This window comes from Hibiscus syriacus, unplaced genomic scaffold (assembly GCF_006381635.1).
Source record: "Hibiscus syriacus cultivar Baekdansim isolate YM2019G1 unplaced genomic scaffold, ASM638163v2 tig00110860_pilon, whole genome shotgun sequence".
Lineage (NCBI taxonomy): Eukaryota > Viridiplantae > Streptophyta > Magnoliopsida > Malvales > Malvaceae > Hibiscus > Hibiscus syriacus.
The window spans coordinates 675,273-698,893 of record NW_024062891.1 but is presented as its reverse complement, the minus strand read 5'-3'; the positions used below and the strand labels follow the sequence as shown (position 1 = coordinate 698,893).

General features: G+C 36.6%; 1 protein-coding gene across 1 annotated transcript; it reads right to left on the bottom strand.

Annotated features, from left to right (window-relative positions):
* Positions 1-99: 99 nt before the first annotated feature.
* On the bottom strand, positions 100-4,633 carry LOC120143647 (E3 ubiquitin-protein ligase SP1-like). Its single transcript, XM_039157914.1, has 11 exons — positions 4,507-4,633; positions 4,198-4,250; positions 3,593-3,717; positions 3,392-3,487; positions 3,078-3,215; positions 2,942-3,007; positions 1,692-1,804; positions 1,509-1,619; positions 1,322-1,365; positions 1,125-1,230; positions 100-277 (listed from the first exon to the last, which is right to left on the bottom strand). The coding sequence occupies exons 1-11, from the start codon at positions 4,578-4,580 to the stop codon at positions 175-177; spliced, it is 1,029 nt and encodes a 342-aa protein (XP_039013845.1). The 5' UTR covers positions 4,581-4,633; the 3' UTR covers positions 100-174.
* Positions 4,634-23,621: the final 18,988 nt, after the last annotated feature.

The window sequence follows — 23,621 nt, the reverse complement described above, 5'->3', positions numbered from 1 at the left end:
GTGGGGTTGGGAAAATATAAACCGTCTGTATCTGTCATTAAATTACAGATAAGTGGTCTCTAGTTAAAAGGATAGTAAACTATTGAGATCTTACCTCTGACAAAAAGATAAATAAATACCCCTGATTTCCCAGCTGGTATGATTGCAACTTATTAAATCTCATAAGCATAGGTTTCAGTGGCGGAAGACTTTTACAACCTCCTCAATTCGTCTCAAGCAAAGCGGACAGTTGGTTAAGTTTGAAGAGCATGTCATACAACAGCACATATGACCACACCTACATGTTATTAGCAATTGGTCATTCATTCATTACAAGTCGACAATTCCAAAGGAGTGGATCGTTAAACAGAAACAAGTATGAATCTGGGTTTAAAGTTGGATACGAAGAAACAATACTTCAGAAGCCAAATTTTGTATATGAACAATGTCTATCATCTCACATGCTAAAACAAATGAAAACAAGAATCTACACAAACTTAACTTATAGGTCAACAAAAATATTAATATTTCCGAGAAACCTTTCAAATGCCATTGGCATAATGCCTCAGGCTCGGGCTTGAGCACAAGGAAGAGGGAATTCACAAGCTACGACAGCTCCTCTTTAGCTGATTCCACTCACAATCCAGAAATGAGGGAAAAAGAAAAAGGAGTACAAATGACTTGTTCTTTTTCCTTTATAGTAAAACAGATTATAACTTGGACCAATAGTATCTGTAAATTTCCCATTGAGATAAACACCAATCCTTCTTGGAGAAGGAATAACATGAATTCATGCAAAATAAAGATTTTATTTAGTAATATATGGCCATCTACTTAATAAGCCTTTAACAAAATCAAGAAGACAATCTAGCCCCCAACACAAGGCATACATCTTACTTGCAACTCAAAGTCAGCTTAAGTTTATCTAGCAGACTGGGTATTGACAGAATTGGTTTGGTAGATAACACCTTTTCTTCTCCTAATCTCAGCATCAGCATAAAATCATACAGCCTTCATCCTCACAGGCAAGTAGTATCCAATTAAATATTAGTACTAAGGCACAAACTAGTATAGAGATCACAGCTAGGAAGGCGATTTAACAGCTTCATATGCTTTAATCAAGAAAATATAACCAGTGGACTTACTGTATAAAAACAGAATTGTACTCTTGCTCAAGGCATATAACACAGAGATCTGGCATTGCACGGTCTAGATTGATTTCTGTTCCATTTTCAGCATTTGAAGTTGAATCTACACAAATTATTGAGATACCAACATCTTATACAGACAAAACCATGAAAAATAACATCGTTCAGAGACGATTAGACAGCTAGAGAACTACCTTCATTATCTGAGTCTGCTCTCTTAGCTGCAGCAGCAAGAACCCTGGGTGATATTTTTCTAACAATTCAGCTTGTTGTTACAGAATATAACAAAAGCGGGCATGTAAATACATGCTTATTAAAAAGGTATTTGCCAATTTATATAATGTTTCTCAACAAGTAGTACAAAAAAATCATCGAGCATACCTTCGTCGCAATTCCCACCGGCGTCTTCTCTCCAAAACATAATGGATTGCATGCTTGGTAATTAGAAAGATACCAAAGATAGTCAGTCCAACTGACGCGTACTTGTACCACCTACAAATAACCCGCTGTTAATTTCTTAATTTTTTGAAATAAAGGAAGCATTGAGATTGAAATGTTTACAACCTTGCCCACTTCCCAAGGTTGGAAATGAGTTGATCAATAGATTTTGGGGACACATAAAAAGGCCCTTTTTGTGGCTTCTGAATCCGAATTGTTCCAATGTCATCCTTGACAGCCTAACATGTAAATAAACCATGTAACCCAAATATAGATAATGACCTAAAAAACTGCAGCTTTCTAGATCATGAAACATCTAAAACTCAAAAAGTTCTAATAAAAGTTCCATTATATTTAGACATTAAAGAAGAGAAGCACTGTTATGATGCTTCAAGTAAAACACACCAACAGGCAGTGAATTACATGGCCAAGATATAGATTTAATATGGCGTGATGGTCCAGGGTGATTAAGCAAAGATACAAAGGCTGCAAATGGTTAGTTTTGATGATATAAAGGGATTAAAAGAGCAGCATGACCTTTGAATATTAACTGATGTTATATGTTATGTATTGATTCTTTCGATGATACAAGGTGAACCGCCGGGCACTCTTATAAAGCATGATGGATTCATCAAATGTAAAGCTATGATGTTATAATACATCTTGCATGACACAGCTTTGAATTAAAAAACACTGTATGCATTATCTGAATTCATTAACGCAGAATTCTCTATGCATTATAGTTTAAGCTGCAATATTATACAAAGTTAAGAAAACCTGCTATCAGGGTGGATGCTTCTTGAAATAAAGAAAGAAAGCTGGAATAGAAAACCTTCAAAGGAAAGCTGATATTTTCAATATGCTAAAGAAAGCTTTGGAAATTGTTGATAAAAAAGATATTGTTAAGTATTTTTTAGGAGCTGCAGCAAAGACTGCTAGTCAAAGCCAAAACTGTGCTTTGGGACTTCAAATACTGGCACCAGGTCATATCACTGCTTTGGCACCGAGCATTTCGTGTTTTAAGATAAGACTTTACACATCCAATCACATTTACATATAGAATTCTCTTCCTGTAGCACCGTATATGATTCATGCACCAGGCTGGACCACAAGCGAAACCTAAGTAATCCGATTTACTAGGGAACAATCTAGCATTTTTTTTCTTGTTAAAAGATTTGCTACCATAAAAATATGAATAAGATACTTTAGTGCACATTTATCCAGGAATTTCAACTTAAAAGCATGGATCAGAAAAAGCAGGCTGCACCGAGTATATTTTATAAGATATTGATAATGACATTTCTGTATGTTTGAATCAGCATTGATCTTTCTGCATCATTTGTTAAAAAAAAGCCAATTGTGAATTAAAAACATACCTCCCCGACAACAGTCAAAGAAGTACCAGTGGGAAGCACTCGCTCAATTCGCTTGACTCCAAGCATCTAAAAGCAAAATTGGCCATCAAATCAGCTTGACCGAAAACAAGCCACCTTAGTGACAGGAAAAAGATACCTTGAGACCTTGGAGATGGTCTAGTGTTCCACGTACAATTGATCGACCTGAATCTTCAAATACTTCATTTCCAACCGTTAGTGCAAAAGAAGCAGCCCCACGAGCACCAACTACATATACACGACCAGTCCCATCATCCTAATTAATGATTAAATATGTTTTCAGGAAATCTGTTATATTAACAACTATAATTGTTATGCAATACAACATAACCCCTCAAGAGTGACTTCAAAAGAAAAGAACCTCAGCAATCATAGAGAAATAATTTCAGCACAAAAGTCAAACTAAACAGGCAAAGAGAAATATGTTCTAACCAGGTACCATGGGACTTCTTTACACATGGAAAGCATCAAAGCAGAATCTTGTATCCAAGAACCAGCATCGTTGTGCTTTAGAAAATGCTGTTCAGCCTATGGGCATATGAACAAGAATTTACAAATGCAAATTACAATTAGAAAAAAGGAAAACAAAAAAGAAATAGCAATGAAAGCTCATTTAATTAAAAAAATTATTACCGTCTCCTCTACTATGACACCTCTTAATCCACTGTGCTGACAATTTATTGGTGTCTCAGAACCAACTCTTCCAGAGATTGTAACAACTATAGGTATCAATTTACTTTCAAGGTCAAGCAATTGAGCTGAAAGAAATATGGTATCATCAAGATACACGTCTTAGCAAATGCTAATGATGGCAATTAATCGAACCAGACTCCATTAAGTGGATCACCTAGCATTAATTTTATGACGAACAATTCTAAGAGTCGTAACAAGTGAAAATTCAGACCACCAATCAAGTACATGTCTCCAACACCCATTTTTAACCAGTTACTCTTTTTTCTAATGGCATCAAACTTATTAATGCTAGCTTATCCTCAATATTAATAGGGAACAACCTAGATGCAACAATAGAACAAAGGAGATTGAACTTATATCCACATTCACATTTACCTAGGATGTTCTCTGTTAATAATCCGCATAATAATCAACATTAATAGGGTACATTTCTCAGATGACCTAAGCTTTGTAAAAAGCACAGGAACCAATACCGGACACCATAAGCATATAGAAGTTATAAAGGAGTTCAGTATCACATAAAGGGGGCAATCGGGGATAAATACCCAGTTCCTTAAGCTGATTGACTCGAGTTACCGTCTTTAGAAGCTCCGCATCCCTGTTCCAATATTATTAAGCATAAAACTTGATTAACACTTTTTGAAACAATTATTTCCAACGTATTTGAAAAATAATTAAGATATTACTATTTGGATCTACTACAGGTTACAATCTATCATAATCTCTTCAGCCAATGCGACGCAAGGATAAGTAAAGTTGTCCGCTACTGCATTTTGATATGATGTTATTATAAATAGTATGAGCAAGTCATTAGCGAAACCCTTATTTATAAGATAGATTGTTAGAAATCTGACCTGCCACTGCTCCTTCCGAGACGATAGAGAGCGGCTGCACTCAAGCAGCAAGTAAGGCCGCCCCATGGAACCATCTTTAAAGTGAAACTGAAAACAAACGAACGTTAATCTTTGAATATCTTCGGTCACAACATTCATTCCTCATAACCGGGATCACATTTAAGGAGAAAACGATAAGTGATTTGGTTTTAAAATTACCGAATTAGATATGAAAGCAGTGAAGTGAAGAAGATATTAGAATTTCGGAAGAAGAGAGCGTTATTCAGTTTTACCCAAAGCACGCAAAGAGTGCACGAGCACGACACGACTCATCATCACTCACTGCCACTCTTACACTGGAATAGGTCAGATTTTGAATTTAGTCCTCCTATTATAAGAAAATATATGATCTGATCCCTGTAATTTAATTTTCATTTCAAACTTTTAACGGTTTAATAATGTGGACAGTGGACAATCCATCTAAATCCCCTTTCAACACATTCTTCTTAACAAGCTTTGATGCGCCTTTACTTTTCAAATTATGATTTCTATTTCCTTGAAAGAAAATCAAAAGAATAAGTGTAAAATCAAAATAAAAAGTAATAAATAGATATGAAATAAAGTAAAAATTATTCATTATACTAATATTCTCTTAAAAAATAAATAAAAATAAATCATGGTATTAAAAAACAAACGTTAATCGATCAATAAAATGATATCAGTTGAGTGAAAAATTAATGTTTAAAATGGTCTATATCTCTCTCTCTCGCTTTTAGTCATTGTAATTTAATTTTTATTATAATTCAGTCGGTGATCAGTTTCTTTTTTGTTAGTATTGTTTAACGGTGAAGGAGGAGAGAGAGATATATTTCTTCCTTGAACTTGTTTGTTCAACCGATTAACGTAGGAGACGAAGAGAGTAGACTCTCCGACATGGTCAAAGGATTTGGGTAAATCTTTTATTTGTAGGAAGAATTTTTTTTCTTTCATTTCTTATTTGGGTAAGTATTGTTTATAGTTCAAGAATTCTGTCTTAAAATTTTCAATTTAACCCTTAACCTTTTTATCCACATTAATTCAGAACTAACATTATGTTTCATCACATCATCAAAAGGACTAAAAATTAGGTTAAATATTAATTATTATTATTGACAAGATGAACTTGAGGTTGAATTATTTTCATTCGTTTCCAGATGTACATATGCAGACAACATGTCTTTTCATTCCTTTTACATGACTACATCCAAAAAATCACATTTGAAAATGTTTTCTCGATAATAACAATCCTCTTGAACACGCTGCAGTTCCAGACTTCCAAGTAAACTTGGAATCCAGTCATCTTTCTTTCCACGAAGAATATAGTTAAGGCTAATACTAGTTGTAATCAGGGTTGGCCCAATACATGTGTCAGATAGGTGACGGCCCAGGGCAGCATGTAGGGGCATCAGTTTATATTTTACATCATTTATGTTGTAAAAGAAATTGGCCAGGGAGATGAAAATGAGCATCTCAAACCTCAAACTAAAATTTTACTCATGAGTAAGAAGAAAAACATTACCGTGATTTCAAAGGAAATGGTTGGGCATCAAAAGTTGTGACTTATCTTGTTCAAGTTTCCATCGAAGCTTAAGCTTTTATTTCTTCAACCCTCTTGTCCCAAATATTAACTATTAGCTTCCAGGTATTCATCACTAACGGTTTTAGTCTATACAGATAAAATGAAGTTTAGAATCAAATCAACATTGTTGCCAGAGCTAAAAAATGAACTATATTACCAAATAAAATGAAAATATGTCCAACTTGCCACCATAGGACGTGGTGCACCGAAAGTTGAAAATCCAGAATTTCCAGATGCAAACGTAACCCTTCCTGGAAGTGTGACCCCATGGATTCCCCATCGCCCGGCATAAATCAGGGCTCCATAAAATGTTGTTTTAATCTTGAGTCCAATTTGACAAATGTCGAAGAATTTGATATTGATGGAAAAAACTATTTGTGGAGTTACAAATTTTGCAAAAAATGTTGTCGGATGAAGCACACAAAGGTGAAATCCATGGACATCTATTCAAATAATGGAGTTTGCAAGAAGAATGGATATGTTCCCTAATGTGTTGATAGCATATAAAATTTTGTTGACGGTACCGGTTACGGTTGTTTTCACGGAAAGAAGTTTTTCAAAATTGAAGCTCTTGAAATCCTATCTTCGAAGCACGATGACTCAAGATAGATTGAACAGATTAACAATTCTAAGCATCGAAAGTCAATTTTTACAAAATCTTGATTATCGTAAAATAATAGAGGTTTTTGCTTCAAAAAATGCACGAGGACATTGTTTTAGGTGATATTTGTAACATTGTAGGTTTTGGTTTGTATTAGTATTGATATTATTTGACTATAATTTCTATTACATTTTTGTTTTAAAAAATTATTTATGTTATGTCTATTATACGGTACAAGAATAGGGACATAAAATTATTATCTTACCAGGCATTAAAACTCATTGGACCGGCCTGGTTGTAATCACTTTCATGTTTTTGCATTTCTATGAGATGTCCGAAGTCCAAGTAGCATAGGTTCCGGCGAGGACGAATAGTAGTTTAAATATATGCAAGGTTTTTATCCTCCTCTGCATTCACAGCTCTTGATGGTTGTTATACATATATTAGCTGGTCGGCAATGAGGTCCTGCTCTTAATGCCAAATGTTCTGTTGTGGAAATATTCAGACAGTTGAGATGGATTGTCTTCAAAATTCATGCAAATCCTAGCATTGCAATAGCCATCAATGTTCCAACCCTGAAGTAGATGTCATTAACACTTTTCTCGACTCTCTTGATCATCTCCTTTTCCTTCAGAACCAACTTGCCAGCATTCTTACTAATTTGTACAATCGTGCCCCTCAGTCTGTTAACTGCCCATGAGAGCCAAACTAGCCCGAACCCGAGGCTGGTGCTAAAGAGTTTAGATGTGCAGAATGGAGCTCTCGTGTAAGCTATCTTACAAATAACAGAAAAGAGAACAGCAAGACCAGTCCCAGCAATGCCTGCAGAGAATTGAGTCAAGAGTCGAGGAAGTTCAGGGCGAGATTTATTCAGGGAAAGAATTGTCGTTTCGTCATTCCGTTGCTTATCAACCATCAAAGAAAGAAGGCTCTCACATGCACGGAAATAATTTGCTGTGTCGAGATTTCTCTCCCTGGTTAGCTTCTTAGACGTCTTCTTTTTTCGCGATGACTTGAGCTTGAGTTTCTCAGGACTGTCAATAAAGAGTTGCATAAAAATATTTATAAATTTCATAAAATAGAATTAACACTAATTTAAATGAATATTGACACCACTTTAAAAGTGATTGGCAACCCTTAAAAGAAAATTAAGATCATGATGTAATGCACTCAAAATAAATAAATCACGATCTAATGCACTCACTATATTATTTGTTGAAATAGGGTGAAATCAACAGTGGCCGTAGGTCGCCATGCCTTCCGGGCGACCTACTACGTCGCCATGGCTTCCCGGGAGAGATAATGGACGTTTGCATGGCACATGCACGTCCCCAACAGGTGGCCATGCATTCCCCAACACCCCTACAAGGTCGCCAAGCAATCCTGGCGACCAAGCTTCACGTGCCCCTCTGCTCCCGTGCTCCTCTCCTGCTCATGAAATCACCTGCTTCATGCAGCAATGCAAACGTATTATTGGTGAAATAATTGAGGCAGCCGATGACATTATTGGTGAAATAATTGGTGCAAACAATTATATATGGGGTGTGCATTATCGTGAGAGCATAAAAGAAAGAAAGGGAGAAGAGATTGCAGCAGAAGAAAGGGAGAAGAGATTGCAGCCGAGAAAGAAAGAAAGGGAGAAAGGAAAGGAAGAAGAAGAAAGGGAGATAAGACTCTTGTGAGGTAATTTTTTTTATTTAAATTAGTTTATTATTATAAATGTTTAGTTTGTTAGTTTAGGGTTTATGGTAAAAAAATCAGTTAATTAGTTTGTTAATTTAGGGTTATATGATTGTTAGTTTAAGTTATATTATACATAAATAAAAAATTATTTAATTAGTATGTTTGATAGTTATATAGTTAAAAAATAATTAATTAGTTTGTTTTGTTAATAGTTAGTTATATAAAAAATTATTTAATTAGTTTGTGGTAGTTAAATAGTTAAGTTATATTTGTTTGTTGAATTTATATTATATAAAAAATTAGTTAGTAAGTTTATTAGTAGTATATTATAATGAAAAAAAAATTATTAGTTTTAGTTATATAAAAGAATATTTTATTAGTTGTTTAAGGGTTTAGCGTTTACGTTTAACTTATATTTTAAAAAGTTTAGTTTGTTAGTTTATTAGTTTATTATATTAAAGTTTAGTGTTGTAAATTAGTTAGTTAGTTTATATTAGATTATATTAAATGATTTTTTAAATATTGTTGTTTAATTTTTTTTACAGATTCATCCAATGGCTGACCAAATTACACTGTTGAGGTTTGACAATGAACATATTTCAAGTCATTTGGGAATAATGGTGAATAAAATATTTGTTTAATGAATTATAATTAATAAATATTTGAATATTATTTTATGATTATGATAAATTTTTTGAAATATTTAATTACAGGAGGACGAGCAGCGAGTCCTTCGTCTTCGGCTACATAAAGTGCCCAAGCCACACAGATTGATAGAAGAAAACTTGCAGGAGGCTGGATTTTGGTATGTAACATTTGTGCGAGATTACAAGTTGGTCCCAGGTTTGATCAGTGCCTTGATTGAACGTTGGAGACCAGAAACGCACACGTTTCATTTGCCGTGTGGCGAATGTACGATAACTCTGGAGGATGTGGCATTGCAACTCAGGGTCCAAACAAATGGGATGCTAGTGGTAATGTCACATGAGTTTAATAATGTGGCACAACTTTGTAGCTTGTTTCTTGGGAAAACGCCCGTACCACCAGAGTGTAAAGGGTGGCGTGTGAGGTTGTCATGGTTGAAGAATGAATTTCAGCTTCAACCAAATAGTATGGAGCAAGAAATTATATATGCAACACGAGCATATATATTACAGTTGATTGGGGGTATTTTAATGCCAGATAAATCCGGTAGTTATGTTCACACTCAATATCTTCTTTTTTTAAGAAATTTTAAGAATAGTAGGCAATATAGCTGGGGATCGGCGATATTGGCGTTCTTGTATCGTGAGATGTGCAAGACGTCATTAGTCGTGAATGATAATAATACATCAGAAATCGGTGGATGTCTGTTGCTGCTACAGCTTGGCATAGACTTCCGTTTCTGACGCCGATTAGTCGGACTGCGGTTGACTTTCCGCTTGTCGGAAGGTAATATGAATTCTCTATTTTATATAAAATATTAATTATAAAATAAAAATGACCATATTTTTGTTTTGATTGATATACAGATAGAGGCATAAAATTGAAGGCACGGGGTTGGTGCATAATAACATTAAAGAGTTCAGGCTGAAGATCGACATTAAGGCAAAAAAGGAGGTATGTATAATCTGTTATTTTTAATTATTATTTAAATTAATTATATTATTTGATTTAAATAAATTTTATTGTTTTTGTAATTTTACAGTTTAATTGGAGACCATACATGAATGAAGAAATACTTGCGTTGATACCACACGATATTTTAGATGGGTTTCAATATTGGTGTGCTGTTACACCATTGATCAATTTTGCGTTTGTTGAGATCCAATTTGGGGATAGAGTGTTGAGACAATTCCACTTCCACCAACCTATTCCGCGGAGTCCATGGGATCATGACCTCCTCCAAATCTTAGATGGTCATCGTCAGGTGAATTGGGTTAAGACGCATGACCAGCTGCACAGATTTGATGGTCGTCGTAAAGAAAATGTTAATTGGGTTGAGAAGCATGCAACCTACATTAATGCTTGGAACAATAGAGCTTCATTCATGCCAACTCTTGACGACATTCAAGACGACGACTTTAATTTTGAGACTTCGGCTTACCTTGCTTATTTTTTGGATAATGGAAAGCCATTCTTGACAACAATTGTAGAGAGGCGACAATTTTTTAGGTTTAAGAAAAGATTTGGTAAAGCTGAATACTCTCTACCAAGTGGGAGTGGGAGTTCATCTCAACAACCTGAAGCGGAAATGACCGATGTGGATAATAGCGCACCACAACCGTTCGGTGATGCATACATACCAGAGTTTGTGCAGCCTGATGCATCCATCTACTCTCCTATGTTTTCGTCGACGTATGACTTTGAACACATGTCAGTTCAAATGCCCCCAACGAATGAGGAGGATGGTACCCATCCTCCTGAGCAACCGCAACGGCCACAACGCATCAGACGTCCGCCCCAACATTATCATTCAACAACACCCCGACATCGACAACAATTGTAAACTAGTTTGTTATTTGTTACAAATTTAATATTGAAATTAGACTAGTTTTTTCAAACCTTAACAAATTCGACATATTTATAATAAATCATTACTATCAAATCATTACTAAATCATTAATATCAAATCATTAAATATTAATAATAAATTATTATTACTAATCATTACTATCAAATCATTAAAAATTAATAATAATTTCATTATTACTAATCATTACTAAATCATTAATATCAAATCATTAAATATTAATAATAATTTCATTATTACTAATCATTACTATCAAATCATTAAAAATTAATAATAATTTCATTATTACTAATCATTACTATCAAATCATTAAAAATTAATAATAATTTCATTATTATTCATTATTACTAATCATTACATTATTATTCATTATTACTAATCATTACTATCAAATCATTAAAAATTAATAATAATTTCATTATTACTAATAATTACTATCAATCATTAAAATTAATAATAATTTAATTATTATTAATTATTACTAAATCATTACTATCAAATCATTAAATATTAATAACAATTTCATTATTACTAATCATTACTAATCATTACTATTAAATCATTAAATATTAATAACAATTTCATTATTAATAATCATTACTAAATCATTACTATCAAATCATTAAATATTAATAATAATTTCATTATTACTAATCATTACTATCAAATCATTAAAAATTAATAATAATTTCATTATTACTAATCATTACTAAATCATTAATATCAAATCATTAAATATTAATAACAATTTCATTATTACTAATCATTACTAAATCATTACTATCAAATCATTAAATATTAATAATAATTTCATCATTACTAATCATTACTAAATCTTATAAATACATAGAAATTCATAGAAATACATATATCATTACTAATGATGAGGCCTATATCTTGGTAAATTAGGACAATTATTTTTTGAATGGCCTTCACCCCTACATAATCCGCATCTCTTTGCTTGACCTCTCTCTCTAGCATGGAAATCCATACTGGTATGAATACGAGTGGACTCAGGTCGACCCTTTGGACTTCTGCGAAGCATTAGATTTGGCAGCCATTCGTCATGATCTTTTCTGGGCCAATATGATTCATTCGGTATCTGTCTGAACGCATAGTTGTAGACATTTAATATCCTACGTAGGTGAAATCACTCATCAACATAAGTGTATGCGCTTACACCAGCATATATACATGCAGCGACTGCATGAGCACATGGATATTTCCATGCTTGAAAACGACCACAATCACACCATTTCTGTCGTAAATCAACTCTAAATGTTTGGTCTTCTCCTCCGACGTTACGGCGTATGCACGACACAACAAAAGTATGACCAACTCGGTCGAAATTATGAACAACCATTGATGTTGCCAATCGCTCATTTGCTTCCATTGATTCCACCACTGTAAGAGCCCAAGTTTTACCTCTATTTATAAGACTCTCTGATGAGTGTTCAGAATCGTTAATATATGTTCGTTATTTCTTCGATTTTGTGAAGTTATTGCTGCTGATTTGGTTGTGTTATGTCTATTTTCGTGCAGGTCCTTACTTTCCAGAATTGGTGATAAAACAGGCAAATTCTGCATTTTTTTTTATTTGGTCACGGCTGGAGACATGGGCACGACTCTGGGCACGACGCGGTCTGACATGGCAGTTTCTAGAAGGTCCAGTCAGCGGTGGTTTCTAGGAGACTTCGTCTGCGCGCCTTCTGGAAGATTGACGAGCAGAGTTGCATTAGGAGACTAGTTTAAGTTTGAATTTAAATTTAAAAACAATTATCTTTTGTATTATTTTATTATTTTCTTTGTTTATCCTTTAAGCTTTGAGAGGCTATAAATACCCACTTGGGGTAAGCCTAAACTCATCATTCAGAATACATTCTTCTTTTCTCTCTAGTTTTTATAAAAGTTTTCTCTTTTCCTTTTCAAGTTCTTTTTTATTTTTCTTTATTTCCAAGTTTTATTTTTATGCTAAGTATGACTTTTGTCATGCTTAGCTAAACTTTTCATAAGCCGAGAGCTGTCGCGATGATTCAATTCCAACGGGAGAATTGAAACGGTCCCTTAATATCTTCGGAATCTCTCTCTCAATCTCTGCGCTTATTTTTCAAAATCAAAACAGTTTTCAAAATCGAAGATTGACTTTGGTCAAGAAGTTGTTGCGATTAAACGTGTGGGAGGAAGATTCGGCTTATAGAAAGCAATTCGACTTCCTGTGAACACACTTGGCGAGATAGCTTCGCCAAGAGGGAATTGAGATCAGAATTGACGGTTATAGAAACAACAATCCGAGTCGGTCGCCACGAACTTAAACGGTATTTGATCTACGATAATAAATGTTGTTAGAATCAACTACCGAAGCCAGAATCAAAGATTGCCTTGGGTATTCAGTATACAAGATAGAGTCACAAGGATAGCCCTTGTAGACAAAGTAACCGTCGTGAATCCCGAAGAGAAAATCTTATTCGATGATCTAAAGGAAATTGAATCAAAGCGAAGCTTGAGGCTACTTTTACCGTATTTATTCACAATCTTCATCTTCTTATTTTTACTTTAATTACTTTTATTCACTTTATTATCTTTTACTAAAATCCCCCCCATTTTTACTGTTTCACGCCTGGCATAAATAATTCAGACATAAATTTATAATTTTCTAAGTCCTTGTGGATTCGACCCTACTTCTCTACGCTACGAATTTTCCTTTAATTATTATCCGAGAAGAAGGAATTTATTTTGACATCCGAAACGATAGCTGTCAAATTGGCGCCGTTGCCGGGGACTTCGCCAAAGTTACTAATTTTTGTTTGTTTTTGATTTATGACCAGGACTAATCCGTGCACATTAGTGGAGTACAACCCGGAGATCGAAGCTGAAGCTAGGAGACTCCACGCACAGACACTTCGGGAAAGAAGGAGACAACAATCAAATCCAGAAGAAGAATTAAATTCAGGTAATACAAATCTGATGGCCGAACCTACTATTCGGGAGTTAGCCGCGGCACCCACTGAACAAGGACCTATGTGCATTAATTTTCCCCAAGGCGAAACTCCATACCAGTTGAAAACCGGTCTTATTCATCTCCTCCCTACATTCCGCGGATTGCCAAACGAGGATCCACACAAACATCTCAAAGAATTTCACATGGTCTGCTCTAGCATGACACCACAGGGAGTAACCGAGGACCAAATAAAACTTAGAGCTTTCCCTTTTTCCTTAGCCGACTCGGCTAAGGAGTGGTTATTTTATCTTCCTCCTAATTTTGTTACTACATGGGCTAATATGACTCATCTTTTTCTTGACAGGTTTTTCTCTGCGGCAAAAGTAAGTGAACTACGAAGGAGAATACTTGGAATCAAGCAACTTGATGGAGAGAGTCGCTCTACGACTACTGGGAACGGTTTAAGAAGTTGTGTTCTAGTTGCCCACAACATGGGCTAACCGAACAAACACTCATTCAATACTTCTATGAAGGATTATCTCCCCTGGAAATGAAGATGATTGATGCTGCTAGCGGTGGAGCCTTGGTGAATATGACTCCTACCGAGGCTAGAGACTTAATATCGACGATGGCTGCAAATTTCCAACAGTTCCGCGCAAATAATGAACCTTCTCGAAGTGTTCATGAGATAAGTTCATCTTCCTTGGAAAGTAAAATAGATAAGTTAACTGAAGTCGTAAACTCTCTTGTTGCAGGAAAGACAGGACAAAACTGAGTATGTGGAATATGTGCATTGCCTGATCATCCAACAGACGGTTGTCCACTGATTCAAGACGATGCAACAACTCAAGTCAACGTAGTCGGAAACTTCCCGGGATCTCCCCAAAAAGCTTATAATCCTTACGGTAATACATACAACCAGCATGAAGGGATCACCCGAACTTCAGTTATGCGCATAACCCAAGACCGAATCAAAGCTATCAAGCGAGACCTCCACCACAACAACAGCCGCAGAAGACATCACTAGAATCGATTGTCGAAAGGTTAGCACTATCCCAGGAGAAATTCCAGACCCGAACTGAAGCCCACTTCCAAGAGATTAGAGTCACAAGGTAAACTTCCATCTCAAACTGAAGTGAATCCGAGGGAAAACGTTAGCGCCATCACCCTTCGGAATGGTACAGTAGTAGCGCCACCTATCCCATCGGACCAAGCAATCCAAAAAGAAAAGAAGACCAATGACGCAGGATCCCAGAATAAGAATGAAAAAAGAACAAGTGGACGATCCGACACCATCTCCTTATGACGTGCCACCTCCTTGTCCATCAAGATTAGTTAAAAAGGATAAAAAAACCGAAGAAAAGGAAATATTAGACGTACTTCGGAAAGTGGAGGTTAATATACCTATCCTTGAGGTTATCCGGAAAGTTCCAAGGTATGCCTGGTTTTTGAAGGATCTCTGTACGACAAAGAGGAAGCTTACCGGAGTCGAGAAAGTAAGCTTTGGAGCGAACGTCTCAGCCGTTTTCCAACGAAAGTTACCACCCAAACTGAAGGACCAAGGTATGTTTGCAATCCCTTGTAAAATTGGTAAGGTTGAGATTAAACGAGCTATGTGTGACCTTGGTGCATCAATTAATGTAATGCCTCTATCTGTCTATAAAATGGTCACTAATGATCCTTTGAAGGATACAAAGATTTCGATACAGCTTGCCGACAGATCAGTAATCTATCCTGAAGGACTCTTGGAGAATGTATTGGTGGAAGTAAACGACTTGATATTTCCCGCCGATTTTTATATAATCGACATGGAGAATGAACGCACGAACACATCGTCCGATATTCTTTTGGGGCGCCCTTTCCTGAGCACTGCACACACAAAAATTGACGTGAGAAGCGGAATTTTAACTATGGAGTTTGACGGTGAGATCGTTAAATTTGACGTATATAAGGCAATGAGATATCCTGATAAAGTGGAAAGTTTAAATTCTGTCGAATCAATTGATCCTTTGGCTGACGAATTTTTAAAGACTAATTTCTCTTTTGATATATGCAGGGAGCTGGAGGGTCATGATGAGAACGTGAATTATGATCATACAGAATTGAATTTGATTTCTTCTAAAATCTTACCTTCCGTTCTGCAGGCACCCGAAGTTGAACTTAAACAGTTGCCTGACCACTTGAAATACGCCTTCCTCGGACCAAACAACACTCTGCCAGTAATCATATCAAAAGGGTTATCCGAGGAGGAGGAAAAAGACTTGATCACGGTTTTGCGCCAAAACAAAGGAGGCTATAGGATGGACCTTCGCTGACATAAAAGGTTTGAGTCCATCTACTTGTATGCACAAAATTAAAATCGAAGAAGGCGCAAAACCAACACGTGAGGGTCAACGCCGGTTGAATCCACCAATGATGGAAGTGGTAAAAAAGGAGATACAAAAACTCCTAGATGCAGATATTATATATCCAATTTCGGATAGCAAGTGGGTAAGTCCGGTACATGTAGTTCCTAAAAAAACTGGAGTTACTGTGGTTGAAAATTCTGAAGGAGAACTTATACCAACACGAGTTCAAAATGGGTGGAGAGTCTGCATCGATTACAGGAAGTTGAATTCGTTAACTCGGAAAGACCATTTTCCTCTTCCATTTATAGATCAAATGATAGAACGATTAGCCGGTAAATCTCATTATTGTTGTCTTGATGGATTTTCAGGTTTCTTTCAAATTCCAGTAGCACCTGAAGATCAAGAAAAAAACGACATTCATGTGCCCCTTCGGTACCTTCGCCTACCGACGTATGCCTTTCGGACTTTGCAATGCACCTGCCACATTCCAAAGGTGTATGATTAGTATTTTTTTTGATTTTGTTGAGAAAGGTATTGAGGTCTTCATGGACGACTTCACTGTTTACGGTAATTCATTCAAGGAATGTCTATTAAATTTGAAAAATGTGTTGCGTCGGTGCCTAGAATTTAACCTTGTTTTGAATTATGAAAAGTGTCACTTTATGGTTATAAAGGTTTGATTCTAGGACATATTGTTTCGTCCAAAGGTATTGTGGTAGATAAGGCGAAAACGGATATCATACGTTCACTTCCTTACCCCACTTCGGTGAGGGAAATTCGTTATTTCCTTGGTCATGCAGGTTTTTACCGTAGATTCATTAAGGACTTCTCTAAAGTGGCGCAACCATTGTGCGAGCTATTACAGAAGGATAAAATCTTCAATTTCGACCAAAAATGCCAACAATCGTTCGACGTATTAAAGGAAAAGTTAGTGTCGGCACCCATAGTCCAACCGCCAAATTAGGACTTTCCCTTCGAGGTTATGTGTGATGCTTCGGATGGAAGCGTTGGGGCTGTACTCGGACAAAAGATCGGGAAAGAACCTCACGTTATCGCTTATGCATCCCGCACCTTGGATTCCGCACAACGGAATTATTCAAGAACCGAAAAAGAATTACTTGCCATTATTTTTGCATTAGATAAATTTCGATCATATCTTCTTGGCACTAAAGTTATTGTTTTCTCCGATCATGCAACCTTAAAGTACTTGCTCAGCAAAAAGAAGGCGAAACCACGACTAATCCGTTGGATCTTGCTCCTCCAAGAATTTGATTTGGAAATCAAGGACAAGAAAGGATGTGAGAACTTAGTAGCCGATCACTTAAGCCGGCTTCTAATCACTGCGGTTGATTCTCCCATTCGTGAAGAATTCCCGGAAGAAATCTTAATGATGGCGCAAACATCAATACATTGGTTCGCATATATAGTTAATTACTTAGCTACAGGGAAGGTACCATCTGATTTAACGAGAGCCGAAGTAAACCGCGTTAAGAGAGAATCTCGTTTCTTCATTTGGGATGATCCATATCTTTGGAAGCATTGTTCAGACCAGGTAATTCGTCGATGTGTTCCTGAAAGCGAGGTAAGCTCAATCTTAAATTTTTGTCATTCTTATTCGTGTGGTGGACACTTTGGACCGAAACGAACTGCTCATAAAGTCTTGGAATGCGGATTCTTTTGGCCTCATATTTTCTGTGATGCCTACTTGTTCTGCAAAACTTGTGATAATTGTCAACGTGCCGGTAATTTGAGTCGAAGAAACGAAATGCCCCTTAATCCTATACATATATGCAAAATATTCGATGTTTGGGGACTTGACTATATGGGTCCATTTGTTTCTTCTTTTGGCAATTGTTATATAATTCTTGCGGTTGATTATGTTTCGAAGTGGGTGGAGGCTAAGGCCACTCGCAACAACGATGCTAAAACTACTGTTCAATTTCTAAAAAATTGTATTTTTTCCAGGTTTGGTACACCGAGAGCGATAATAAGCGATCGTGGCACACACTTCATCATTCGAGTAATTGATGTGCTTATGAGGAAGCATGGAGTAAATCATAGAATTGCCACGGCTTATCATCCGCAAACGAACGGACAAGCGGAAGTTTCAAACCGAGAAATCAAGATGATTCTTGAGAAAATAGTTAAGCCAAATCGCAAGGATTGGAGCTTGAAATTGATTGACGCTCTGTGGGCTTATCGGACTGCATACAAAGGACCTATTGGCATGTCACCATACCGCCTTGTGTTCGGTAAGCCGTGCCATTTACCTGTCGAGTTAGAACACAAGGCGTATTGGGCCGTAAAATAGTGCAATATGGAGCTAGAAGCGGTTGGCGAAACACGGAAGTTACATATACAAGAGCTTGAGGAAATTCGGAGAGATGCCTACGACAACGCAAAAATATATAAGGACAAAACAAAAGAATTCATGATCGAAAAATTGTTTCTAAATCTTTTTCTATCGGGCAAAAAGTTATTCTTTTTAACTCAAAATTAAAACTTTTTGCAGGTAAACTTCGGTCAAAATGGAACGGACCTTATACAGTAACTAGAATATTTCTCATGGCGCAGTCGAAACTGAAGATAATTCAGGCACTCGGTTTAAAGTCAATGGACACAGGGTTAAACCATATTATGCGAATAGCGAAGTTTGCTTAATTGAAGATCTCAACTTGGAAGAACCTGTAGTCTGAATCAGGTCGTCGAGCTAACGACGTTAAACAAAAGCGCTTCATGGGAGGCAACCCATTGTTTTCAATTCCGTTACATTTATATTTATATTTATATTTTTACTTTTTGTTTTAGTTTTATTTTTTATTTTTTTATTTGATCAAGCATGTTTTATTTAATTTCTATTTTTATTATGCAGGAACCGAAGATTTTTATTTAGACTTAAAACGACGAAAAATTGTGGAAATTTCATTCGAAGTATGCAACTTTCGGAACCTACAGAGCAGTTCAAAATCGCACAAAGCAGAAAATATACCCCAGCCGTGCGCACCGTTTCACTAAATGGCGCACGATAACAGAACCCATGGAGGGGGGCCGGCGCACGTTAGCCAACCCCAATTTTTCTCTTATCCCCTTGTGATATCTTCCTGCCGCCCAACCCCCCAATCCCTTCTCTTAATCTTTTATTTTAACCATGGACCACACCTTATCATTTTCCATTACCTTTTCAAAATTTAAAATCTATCTTTTTCTAATCCACCTCAAAGTCCTCCTTTACTTCCAACTCTAAAACCAGAAGCCAATTTTAAACCCACCCCATTCACCTTCTTCAAATCGATACCCCCCATCGCACACCACTCCATCGCTCCTCCTCTTTCTGCTCACAACCGGCGGCACCAACCAACAAGTCAACCCGCTTCAACGCTTTCACGACACCCACTCCTCCCTAATCCGCTATGGTGCACACACAAAACCGACCCTAAAACGCCAACGCCCCTTCGCCCACCGTCCTAGGAGGACGACGCCGTTCAAACGCGCCGGTGTTCGTCGAATTGCCGAGCGACTCCGACACCATTCCACCGCCTCCACTCTATCGAGACGAACATCACAGAAATTCTCTCATACCTCCGTCCTAGCACCACTCATCGCGACCGAGGCCGTGGTCGCTGTCGACACTAGATCAGGGGAGTACTCTATTCCTTCTCTTGTATTTTAATTTTTTGTTTTGAGGCAAAACGCTTTAAGTGAGGGGGAGTAGAGTGTCGGTTGTATTTCCCTTTGTTTATTTTTATGCTTTGAATCTAGTATGTGTTGGTTGAATTGGTCGGAAATTTCATTGATTATCTTTGTCTTGGTGAAAATTTTTGGAATGCTATGCTTGTTTGGGAACACATGATTATTTAGGTTATGATATTCTTGATAATGGATAGCATGGATTGTGATAAGTTGGTATTTTTGTGATATTCCATGATTTTTTTGGTTGAAATGTGATTAGCTCAATGCATGAAAACAATTTGGTGAGATTTGAGCCTTTACGAGCATATCATTTTCGCTCTCATTTTGTTTGATTGAGTGTGTCGAATTTGACATTGGCATTCTAGAACCTGCATGTTAAATACTGTCGAGATTACACATGAACATGATGCTTAAAAATGATTTGGGCACCTTAGGATTAATCATTCCGTTTCCCCACTAAATAGCCTACCCATGCATATTTTCCCTTAGTTAACCACTTTTGAGCCTATTTCCATTTCTTTGTTTCCACCATATTCATAAACCCGAGCCTTTTTATTTTATCCCTCTTTTCTACCTTTTCAGGGCAAGTGAATAATTTTACCATTGTATTCTCCATCACAAAAAAATGTTGAAAAAAAAATAACAGTTCGAAAAAGAAAAGACATGAAAGAAAAAATGGAAAACAAAACAACAAAAGTGTGAAAAAGAAAAAATGCATTTCGACGAGAAAATTGTTGTTTGATATGTCGTCTTTTTATCTTGTTGTGCTTAATGTTTTGATGGAGTTGAGATTATTATTTGTTAGTTCATTGCCTTATATATTTAGCCTTTTCTCCACCTTACCTAAGCCACGTTACAACCAATAAAAGACCCTTTGATTTATGCATCTTGTTCTTATTAGTAGTGCAGATTTGATTTACTTGCAGGCTTATGGTAATATCGTGTCGATTCTGACATTGAGCGTTTCTTTACCCCAAACACATTGAGTGATTTGAGTGAATCCCGGTCAGATATTGAGTTATGAGCATTGAGATTTATGAATGAATGGATATTACAATTGCACTTGACTTGTTTCAATTGGTGATGTTCAGTTGATTGATTTCTTGACTTCAATAGTTATTGTGGTCTCTACCTTGCTTCCTTGAATATGAAACTTGACAAAGAACGTTTAATGAAGTTTTTGACTGATTTGGTTAATCATACTTGAGGACAAGCATGAGATAAGTGAGGGGGAATTTGATGAGTGTTCAGAATCGTTAATATCTGTTCGTTATTTCTTCGATTTTATGAAGTTATTGCTGTTGATTTGGTTATGTTATGCCTATTTTCGTGCAGGTCCTTACTTTCCAGAATTGGTGATAAAACGGGCAAATTCTGCATTTTTTTTATTTGGTCACGGCTGGAGACATGGGCACGACTCTGGGCACGACGTGGTCTGACATGGCAGTTTTTAGAAGGTCCAGTCAGCGGCGGTTTCTAGGAGACTTCGTCTGCACGCCTTCTGGAAGATTGACGAGCAGAGTTGCATTAGGAGACTAGTTTAAGTTTGAATTTAAATTTAAAAACAATTATCTTTTGTATTATTTTATTATTTTCTTTGTTTATCCTTTAAGCTTTGAGAGGCTATAAATATCCACTTGGGGTAAGCCTAAACTCATCATTCAGAATACATTCTTCTTTTCTCTCTAGTTTTTATAAAAGTTTTCTCTTTTCCTTTTCAAGTTCTTTTTTATTTTCTTTATTTTCAAGTTTTATTTTTATGCTAAGTATGACTTTTGTCATGCTTAGCTAAACTTTTCATAAGCCGAGAGCTATCGCGATGATTCAATTCCAACGGGAGAATTGAAACGGTCCCTTAATATCTTCGGAATCTCTCTCTCAATCTCTGCGCTTATTTTTCAAAATCAAAACAGTTTTCAAAATCGAAGATTGACTTTGGTCAAGAAGTTGTTGCGATTAAACGTGTGGGAGGAAGATTCGGCTTATAGAAAGCAATTCGACTTCCTGTGAACACACTTGGCGAGATAGCTTCGCCAAGAGGGAATTGAGATCGGAATTGACGGTTATAGAAACAACAATCCGAGTCGGTCGCCACGAACTTAAACGATATTTGATCTACGACAATAGATGTTGTTAGAATCAACTACCGAAGCCGGAATCAAAGATTGCCTTGGGTATTCAGTATACAAGATAGAGTCACAAGGATAGCCCTTGTAGACAAAGTAACCGACGTGAATCCTGAAGAGAAAATCTTATTCGATGATCTAAAGAAAATTGAATCAAAGCGAAGCTTGAGGCTACTTTTACCGTATTTATTCACAATCTTCATCTTCTTATTTTTACTTTAATTACTTTTATTCACTTTATTATCTTTTACTAAAATCTCCCCCATTTTTACTGTTTCACTCCTGGCATAAATAATTCAGACAGAAATTTATAATTTTCTAAGTCCCTGTGGATTCGACCCTACTTCTCTACGCTACGAATTTTCCTTTAATTATTATCCGAGAAGAAGGAATTTATTTTGACATCCGAAACGATAGCTGTCACTCTTTATTTCTTTGCCTTTGTCCGACCAAACTTTAGCCAATCTAAAGTACGTCTCTTTCATCACACTCGCAATTGGGAGATGGCGTGTACCTTTTAGTACCGAATTAATGGCCTCAGCAAGGTTTGTGGTCATATGTCCGTATCTCCGACCTTCATCGTATGCTTGCGACCATTTTTCACGCGGTATTTTTTAAGCCCACTTCCAAACACGCTGATCATCGTAAAATACCTTCAAATTCTCTAATCTCTTGTCAAAATTTGGTCGACGTAGTTCGTATCCTACTTCATAATATACTGTGTTAAACCACAATTAAAAAAACCATGTAAAAAATGCACAAAATATTGAAAATAAAACTTACCCATGCTGACTATCTCGCTACGAATGTGTGCGTTATGAAATTGGTCGATACTATTCTTGCCAATATGACGGATAAAAAATGTCGGATATGTATACGGAGGTATCCAACGACTTCCTGGTCGTTCAATTGCCGCCAAAATACCCGTTCCTCTATCGGATATCAAGCAAACTCCATCTTCACGAACGACATATTGACGTAGATTGGTCATAAAGAAATCCCAAGCCTCTGTTGTCTCTCCCTCAACAATGGCGAATGCAATTGGGAAGATATTTCGCTCACAATCTTGAGCAACTGCCATCAAAAGTACATGCTTATATTGACCATACAGCCACGTACCATCTACTTGGATCATACGTTTGCAAAATGGAAATCCTTCAAAACATGCCTTGAATGCCCAAAATAGTCTATGAAATATTTTCTTCCCTGGCAGAAGTTGACCTTCTTCGTCATATGCGGGCATGGTTTGAGACTTCACTATGGTTCCTGGGATAAATCACTTCATTGCTTGTAGCAAATGTGGTAGCTCATTGTACGATGTATCCCAATCTCCATACGTCAGCTTCATTGCCTTCATCTTCGCATTCCACACCTTGCCATATTGGCTTCGAATAGATGCAGCTAACACTGAACAAGATATCCTTGGATCCTTTTCAACCATCGCCTTTACGTATTCACATATTACATCGGAGTCCAATAGTCGGTGGTCTTGTTCGATGATGTTTCGCAAACATGTGTGCGGACCATTGTACCTCGTGATGACCCAAACATCGTGCCTTTGATTTTTCGACACTCTGATCTTCCACTTGCACTCTAGGCCATATTTTACACACTTCGCGT

Coding starts and splice junctions, on each gene's coding strand:
- LOC120143647 (XM_039157914.1), bottom strand. CDS start 4,580: ATGGTTCCATGGGGCGGCCTTACTTGCTGCTTGAGTGCAGCCGCTCTC. Junction 1,805..2,941: donor CTTTGACTGTTGTCGGGGAG/GTATGTTTTTAA, acceptor TTTACATGTTAG/GCTGTCAAGGATGACATTGG. Junction 278..1,124: donor TACAATTCTGTTTTTATACA/GTAAGTCCACTG, acceptor AATAACATGTAG/GTGTGGTCATATGTGCTGTT.